Below are 8,968 nucleotides of genomic sequence, written 5' to 3'. Positions count from 1 at the left end.
CTTACTTCCCCTTCACGAATGTGGTCACCAATCAGAGCATGTATTCCTATTGAGTCATAGTCTTAGCGGGGGTTGGGGAGGGAGGGGATTGCTCTGAGGGGACGCGACCACTTGACTTGATGTCTCCTGGGCAAACAACTTGCTTGTTCTTGTAGTAATCAGTTGGACTGACTATATTGTTTTGTATTTTTCCAGTCAGTCTTTCTTTCAAGAAGTATCTTCTGTTCTTCTAGCCGCTCTAGGCTGGTCTGCTTGTCCTTTCAAGTGGAAATTTCCCACCTCAGAAGATTCTGGATGCTGTTCAGGATTCCACCTATGGTCTTATATAATACTGAGGCTCCACAGGAAGCCTCCTTCACTGGGCACGTTATAGTCCCATTTTAGGTATTCCAATCAGTTATAGGCAGAAGATGGACTTACAAGCTTTCTATGGTGGTATTTCTGGCTATACCTTTCTATCCCCCTCAAGTGTCTATTTTATAATGGTATGCCAGCGAAACCAAGATTCAAAAGACAGCCAAGCATCTTAACATTATTTCCCCATTCCAACCATGTCTCAATCCCTGTATCCCAGAGCCCTGTTGTTCCAAGGTTGTACATACATCATTATTTACCTCTGTCCCACTTAGCCCATGCAAACCTGCCTAATTGTTCTCCCATCTGCTTTGTTCTTCCATTCTCCTCCCCTTCTTGTATATTACCCACCTTCCTAGCACCCAAACTTTCCTGTTTCTATTCCCTACCCTGTGCTCCACCTTCCCCTACCTCCCCTAGCCCAACCCCCCACATCCCAGTAACCAGAAAAGAATTTCTCCCTTAAGTATGAGTTGTTTTTCTTAGTCTTTTACAGTAGTGGTCCTATGCAGTATTTCTTCTTTTGTGACTGACTAATTTCACTCAACATAATGTCCTCAAGGTTCACCCATGTTATGTGGTGGCTTTCAGCTTCCTTGTTATTCTTCAAGGTAGCATACTATTCCATTGTGTGTATATACCACAGTTTGTTTATCCATTCTTCAGCTGATGGGCACTTTGGCTGTCTCCATCTTTTTGCGATTGTAAATAGTGCTGCTATGAACATTGGTGTGCATACATCTACTCGTGTTACCCTTCCATCTTTTTTTGATACTTTCTGCATCATTCAACATTTTGCCTGTGGTAGTGGTGGTGGTTATGTGCCGTGGAGTCAGTTACGACTCATAGCGACTCTGTACATCTTCATAGGAGCAGAAAGCCTCACCTTTCTCCCACGGAACAGCTGATAGTTTCGAACTGCTGACCTTACAGTTCGCAGCCCTATTTGTAACCACTACGTTGTGTGCAATCGAGTTGGTTTAGACTTATAGAGACCCCATATAGGGTTTCTGAAGCTGCAAATTTTTATGAAAGCAGAAACCATCCCCTTTCTCATGCAGAGCGGCTGGTGGATTCAAACTTCTGACCTTGAATCATTCAATATTCCAAGTTGAGGTTTGAATTTTTGTTCAGTTCTTTCAGCTTGAGAAATGCTGAGTGTGTTCTTCTCTTTTCATTTCCTAATTCTAATATTGACTTGGTCTTCTCCAGCTGTCCTTTAAATTTTTCTGTTCAGCTCTTCTTCATTTCTTCTAGTCATTTAAGCTTTTTATACCTAAGAGCAAGTTTCAGAATCTCTTCTAACATCCACTTTGGTCTTTTCTTTCCATTTGTCTTTTTAATAACCTTTTGTTTTCTTTCTGTAGGATGTTCTTGATGTTATCCCACAACTCTTCTTATCTTTGGTCATTAGTGTCTAATGTATCAAATCTGCTATAAATTTAGGTGGGCTATATTCAAGGCTATATTTTGGCTCTGGTAGTCTTGGTTTAATATTTTTTAGCTTCAGCCTGAACTTGCATATGAGCAATTGGTCTGGTTTTGGCAGATGATATTAAGCTTGTCTATCATCTCTTCCCACAGATGTAGTCAACTTGGTTCCTGTGTATTCCATTTAGTGGTGTCCAGGTGTACAGTCACCTCTTATGTTGTTTAAAAAGGCATTTGAAATGAATAAGGCAATGGTCTTGCAAAACTCTGACGATGAGTATAAAATTATCCGTACTCTAGTTATATTAAAATGTCCATCCATGTCCATTGTTGATAAAACATCGAGCATGTATGTGAAATGATTCTGTAGCATAGACGAGTGACAGTGGATTATGTGGCAAATCATTTGCAAATCAGCCTACCTATGAAATAATCCACAACAGACTCGGGTTTCAAAAAGTTTGTACGAGATGGGTACTGAAACAACTCACAGAAGAGTTTGGACATCTGCAAACAAAATTTGGACTGATACATGAAGAAAAGTAGAAGTTTCTTTAAAGAGATGTTCATAGAAAAGCTGATGCCTAAACTTCCCATTAAACACAGGGACCTGCTATCCAAGGGTGTAGTGATCTTGCATGACAGTCCACACACTTCTGCCACACTGTTGACACTCTGCAAAAACTTTGTTTTGAGGTGTTAGAGCATCCTCCCGATAGTCCCAATCTTGCTGCATCGGACTTTCACCTGTTTGGTATCCTGAAAGCAGCATTTCGAGGACGGAGATTCTCCTCTGATGAAGACGTGAAGACAGCGGTGCATTTGTGGCTCACAGCTCAACCTAAAACATTTTTTAATAAGGGAATACGAAAGCTTGTTGCCAGAGGGACAAAGTATATTGAAAAGCAAGGTGATTATGTTGAAAATGATGTATCTGTCTTTTCTAAAAGGTGATTAAAATAAATTCTAAATCCAGAGTGCGGATAATTTTTAACCCACCCTCGTATCATGCCATCTCAGCATCATTTCTGTCACCAAAGCCATATTTTCCAATTACTGATCCTTATTCTTTGTTTCCAACACTCACATTGCAATCATCAGTAATTACCAAAACATTTTGATTGCATGTTTGATCAATTTCAAACTAAAGAAGTTGGTAGAATTCTTCTGTCTCATCATCACTGGCTTTAGTATTTGATGAGTAAATTTGAATAGTGGCATTAATTGGTCTTCCTTGTAGGATTTTATGCTAGGAATATGAATATTACCCTATCACAGACAGCACTGTACTTCAAGATCGATATTGAAATGTTCTTTTTGGTGATGAATGTGACACCATGCCTCTTTAATTTGCCATTCCTGGCATAGTAAACCATATGACTGTCTGCTTCAAAATGGCCAGTACCAGTCCAGTTCAGCTCACTAATGCCTAGAATATCTACATTTTATGTGGTCCATTTCATTTTTGACAATTTCCAATTCATATTCCTAGATTCATATATGTACATTCCACATTCTGATTATTAATGGATATTTGCGACTGTTTCTTCTTAATTTGAGTTGTGGCCCCCCCCACCCCATTAGCAATAAAGGTCCTGAAAGCTTTGCTCCATTTACATCATTATGGCCAACTCTACTTTAAGGAGGCAACTCATCCTCATTCATATTTTGAGTATCTTATAATAATCTAAGAGGCTCAACTTCGGTACTATATCTGACAATGTTCCGTTGCTATTCATAATGTTTTCATCTTCCAGCACTATATCTGGCAATGTTCCACTGCTATTCAAAAGGTTTTCTGTGGCTAATTATTCAGAAGTAGTCCATCTCTCTTTCTTTCAAGTCTGTCTTAGTCTGGAAGCTCCGCTGAAACCTGTCCAACTGTTGGTATCTAAAATACCATGGTATCACTTCCAAAACCACAACAACACACAAGCCACCAGAGTACAACAAATTGACAGATGATTGGTGGATACAAATATTTACTTCTTTAGAATTTGTCAGAACCAAGCCAAGGTTCTGTGGTTATCTCCTAGGATGGCCAGGTAAAAATGTTCTATCCACTACTACTACAACAATAAACTTTCCCCAACCAGACACATGAAAAATAACAATGGGCTAACAAAATATAAGATATGCCCTGTCTTACTTCAGATATATTTTTAGCACCTAAAACAGTACACATGGCAAGTGTGCATTAAACAATCCCTAAGTAAATGAATGATGTCACCACCTCTATCGCTAGTTAGTCCATTCACTAGACATCTGCAGGTCAATACACAAGACCCGAGAAGTGGCCCCAAACTCAATTATCCCCAGTACTACAATTCAGTTCAATTTAATTCATTTTATAGATATGTGATGATTCCTAGACATTGACCTTCTTGAAACACAGAAATAAAAAAATTTAAAAAGGTAGAAAAATTTTCACCATTACTGACTTATTTATTCATTATGATGTACTTCCAACCTGGGTAATAAACATTTTAACACGTATACTGGATCTTACTACTCCTTAAGTTTTTTAAGAAACAGCTAGGCTGAAGTAACAAACTAAGTCCCAATTTATTTTAGAATTTTTTAAAGAATATTTTCAAGACATATTTTCCTTTAAAAGACTCACAAAAGTATTAAGTTCATAAAGCACAGAGAACATAGAAAAGCCATCGTGTAACAATCTCTCTTAAGAAATAAGAGTTTTAAATTTGTATATTCACTAGCAGTAGCTAAGTGGGAAACTTATATTCAGGAAAGATTATTTCCAATCATAAAACAGGCTTACTGATAGAAATTTAAAAAAAACTTCATTCTCTTAACTTGCTAAATAAAGACAAGATCAAAGCAATGTGCTATAATCCAATCTACTGATAGGACAATAACTTACTTTCAAGCCACATGAGGGCTTGAAACATATGTTGGCCCTGTTAGCTTTATAACAATTATATACTGTTATTGAGCACTAGAATCAAAAGGATCCCTGGTGGCATCGTGGATTGAACATTGGGTTGTTGTTAGCTGAAAGGCTGGCAGTTAGAAATCACAAGTCAAAGTAGCCTTTTGCTAGAATGCACAAAGAATTTGGAGTATGGGTTTAGAGGTAAAAAGACACAAGTTCAAATCCAAGTTCAGCTGTTGTTTTTTATTATCACTAGCTGAAAGATATTCCACCAGCCATCAATCCTTAAAAAAGTATCTAAAACAATGAGTGGATAATTAAAAACTTTCTACCAGCAAATCTACTCCAAGGCATATAGAAACATATTCCCAACATCATTTGTTTAAAGCTCTGTGTCCGCTATTGAAATTGTTACTACCATTCAGTAGCAAAAAATTAGATGTTCAAACAATGTCCAATTACAAAATAGATAAATTGTGGTATAATCATATATTAGTATATGCATCAAATGACTATAACACAGTTGAACCTAACCATAGGGGAATCTCAAAGAAAATGTTGAGCCAAAAAGCAAGTTGCAAAATAGTAGGAAATTAAGAGTTGTTTAGGAATACAAACATCGACGGCACTTAACAACAACAACAACATGAGGAGGGAAGAAGGAAGATGCCACAGGACCTTCAGATGAACTGGTAATGATTTTGTTTTTAAACGGGGAAAAGCTACATGAGGTTTACTATATTATTCTTGATAGTTTCTTAGGAGTCCTAAACATTACCTAATTGTTAAAAAATAAATGGATAGCCTATAGTGAGCATGCTGTTGCTGTTGTTAAGTACGCTGAGTTGGTTCCAATTCATAACAACCCTGTATAGGTTTTCCAAGGAGCAGCTGGTGGATTTAAACTGCCATCTTGTGATTCGCAGTCCAGTGCTGATCCTACAGCGCCACACCAGAAGTCCATCGAAAGCATAAAATTAAAAAATAAGAATACATTTCCCATACATTGAAGATAGTTCAAAAAGAACCAAAATTAAAAATAGTTTTGATGATAAAAAATAATACATACTGTCTTATATTCCTATTAAATACCAGTAGTAGTATATATGCTACTAAAGAATTAAATGCTGCTAAGTGCCCTGGAGTTGGTTCCAACTCATAGGAGCCCCAGAATTTTAATAAGTTACTAAAAAAAAAATCCATGATTAAAAAAGAAAAATACCCAAATACACCAAATTATGTTGTTGTTATGTTGTTATGTGCCATCGAGTTGGTTCCGACCCATAGCGACCCTGTATAGGGTTTCCGAGGGTGTAAATCTTTACGGGAGTAGAAAGCCTCATCTTTCTCCTGCAGAGCAGCTGGTAGTTTCGAACTGCTGACCTTAAGGTTCGCAGCCCGATTCGTAACCACTACGCTACCAGAGCTCCTTATAACACCAAGTTATAGAGACTATATATTCTACCTTATTTCTTTTATATTAATGCTTTTAAAAAACATTATATACTTTAAGGCATAAGAGAGAATCTGGTAGTACCTATACCTGTCGCGTCTTCCATCTCGGGTACTGCTGTGGCTGTAACTTGTACACAATTTACTAAAGGAAACTAGTTTCAGGTCAAGTTCATTTTCCAACTGTCGAGCCTGTTTCCTGAGATCTTTAACAAAAGTATAAAAGCAAATAATTAGACACAAAAAAGGCCATCAGTTGATATGTATCTCACAAAACTATTCTGAAGAAAGCAAACTATAGAAATGATCAATTATTGGTCTAATTCACTCATAAAGAAAAGTGTTAATAGAACCCAAACACCCAGGAAAGCACATTAGTCATTTATTTAAGCCTCAGATGGGGGCTTGTAGAGGTGGGTGAAGAGTAGCAGCGAAGATATAAAATTTCAGCTTTATTCCTTTAAAAACAGCTAAAACAGCAATAAGTTGTTCTAACAGTCCTAAAATTATTTCTACAGTAATAATTGTGATTCTGTAATTCACAGGAAACAATAAGGAAGTACATATCACCAAGGAACTGAATATGGCTTATAGCCTGGCTAGCATTATATCAATTTACCAGCTAAATTTATAAAAAAGAAAACATTACTGTTATAACACGCATTTTGCTATTTACAGTCCAAAGTTTTATTAGGCTAATGAATTTGTTTTCTCCATAGTAGAATGACTTATTGATGGAATGTAAGGAAAAAATAAATGATCATTGGCAAAGATAAGAAAGTGTTTTTCACTGTGCTTACTAGAAGAAATGTAAGGAACCCTGGTGGTGTAGTGTGTTATGTGTTGAGCTGCTAACAAAAGGTCAGCAGTTCGAGTCCATAAGCTGCTCTGCAGTTCAAGATAAAGCTTTCTGCTTCCATAAAGATTTACAGCCACTGAAACTCTATACACGGTCACTATGAGTCAGAACTGATTCAAGGGCACACCACCACCACCACCACCAGGAGAAACTGAAAGAAACAATAAAAAATGTGCTACCAATGAAATCAAATATAATGGCAATAGTAACTGTAAGTTTTTTAAGTGAAACTAACAAGCAAACAGAGAAACTGGCATGGTAAACTTACTTCTAAAGTTGCTGAGTGAGAGAAGACAGTCTAGAAACCCACATGTAAAGCAATTACTCTCATTCATGGTGAAATGTTAAAATAAAACTAGAAAGGGAGGAGTCCTGGCATGGCATTGTAGGATAAGCAATGGACAGCTAATGGCAAGGTCGGCAGTTCAAACCCACCAGCTGTTCCTTGGAAACTTTATATAGGGTGTCACTCAGTAAGAACCGAATCCACAGCACTTAACAACATAGGAAGGAATAGTGTAATGATGTTATCTTTCAGGTTAAAAGGGATACAAACAGCATTTCAATATACTTACTATCAGAAGCAGAAAGCAAAATAATAAAGTGGAGCTTACCTGCCCACAAACCAAATCCCAGCTCAGCCATTCACTAGTTGAGATTATTGGCAATCTATTTAACCTATGACACTCAGCTTTTTGTCTTTTAAATCCTTAAATTCAGAGTTTTTCTATGTATTAGTAATCATGTGCTTAAAGTAAATGGCACACGGTTGGTTGTCAATAATGAACAGTGCTTTGACAATCCACATCCTAATGACTAGTACTAAAGATAGCAGTAACCACATCTATGGAATTTAAAATGACTGATTTCAAAACGTTTCCTAGCTAATAATCATTTCAAAGGGCATTTTAATGCATGTTTTAAACTAATGATAAGCATGATTCTCAGTAACTTTTGTAATTGTCTTTTCGAATCAAAAGCATTTTGAAAGTATGACAAGTATGGAAGGACTTAGAATTAAACTTCTATAGACCAGATGACTGGGTTGTGTTTTTTTTTTTAAGCACAGTTTCGTTCTTGCATACACATACTTTCGGGGTTTCCAGAGGCTTCACTGGAGAATAACAGGAAATAAGTCAAAAATGGGAAAGTGATTCAGAGAGTAGTTTTAATGTTGCAGTACAGCAAAGAGACAACTGAAAAGAAAAGGTGAGGCTATTCTGGTCTTTGGTGATCATCATTGCACACGAAGGAGTTTGACATGAGCCCACTACACGCACTTGTCAAACCACACTGGTTCTCTCAACTTTCCCTTTTTAAACAAATCCGATCCTAGGATCCTGGGCAGCCGATAAAGTTACTTCCTCTGCCTTTAAACATGACTGACATCCATCCAATCCTCGAAGTGCTAGCCTGATGCAGCCAAGGGGACCAAATAAGAGACATTCCACTCATACAACTTCCCCCGATGGACTAGACTAACAAATTTCCCTTCCTAACTCTTTTCTCTTTTCCTAATCAGTTTTTTTTTTTCCCACTAATAACCTTATCACCAAGGCACAAATTTCACCGGCTTGTAGCCGTTTTCTCTTACCGTGCACACCCCATACCCTTACCTCCGAATTCTCTTTCAGAGACTCAGGGCTCTTTTCCTTTTGGTCCTCTCTCCTCCTTCCCTGCTCAAACCCTACCTCGGGTCCCGATCACCTAGCCGGGGCAGGAGCCTCTGAAGCCAGCCAGCCCCCAGGCCCAGAACGTTCAGTCCGCAGCTCCCAGGCCCCCGGGTTCCTACCAGACAAGTCCGCCCCTCAACTCGGCCGCTTCGGAGGACCTACTATCGTCTCTGCCGCTTCCCCCAAGACCCGTCCTCATTCAGCCCTCTGCTCCCCTGCGGAACCACACGGCAGCCTCACTCTCACCTTCCCAGTAATTGCTGGTTCCTGCCGCCATTTTTGTTGTCCAACGTCAGTTGGAAT

At 38.3% G+C, this 8,968-nt stretch overlaps 1 protein-coding gene across 4 annotated transcripts in view; it reads right to left on the bottom strand.

The window, feature by feature from the left end:
* The window catches only part of GOSR1 (golgi SNAP receptor complex member 1), a 59,867-nt gene extending 50,899 nt beyond the window's left edge, over positions 1-8,968 (bottom strand). The window contains exons 1-3 of one of the 4 annotated variants that reach the window (XM_006863204.1): positions 8,895-8,942; positions 6,729-6,732; positions 6,225-6,339 (exon numbers count right to left, since the gene is read on the bottom strand). In XM_006863204.1, coding sequence (XP_006863266.1) covers positions 6,225-6,339; positions 6,729-6,732; positions 8,895-8,942 — 167 coding nt within the window. Of the gene's footprint in view, positions 1-6,218; positions 6,340-6,728; positions 6,733-8,892 lie in introns of all 4 variants that reach the window. The other 3 variants (XM_006863202.1, XM_006863205.1, XM_006863203.1) reach the window with 3 other exon arrangements.

The sequence above is a fragment of the Chrysochloris asiatica genome, unplaced genomic scaffold, assembly GCF_000296735.1.
Source record: "Chrysochloris asiatica unplaced genomic scaffold, ChrAsi1.0 scaffold00054, whole genome shotgun sequence".
Classification (NCBI taxonomy): Eukaryota; Metazoa; Chordata; class Mammalia; order Afrosoricida; family Chrysochloridae; genus Chrysochloris; species Chrysochloris asiatica.
This window is presented reverse-complemented; position numbering and strand designations above follow the sequence as displayed.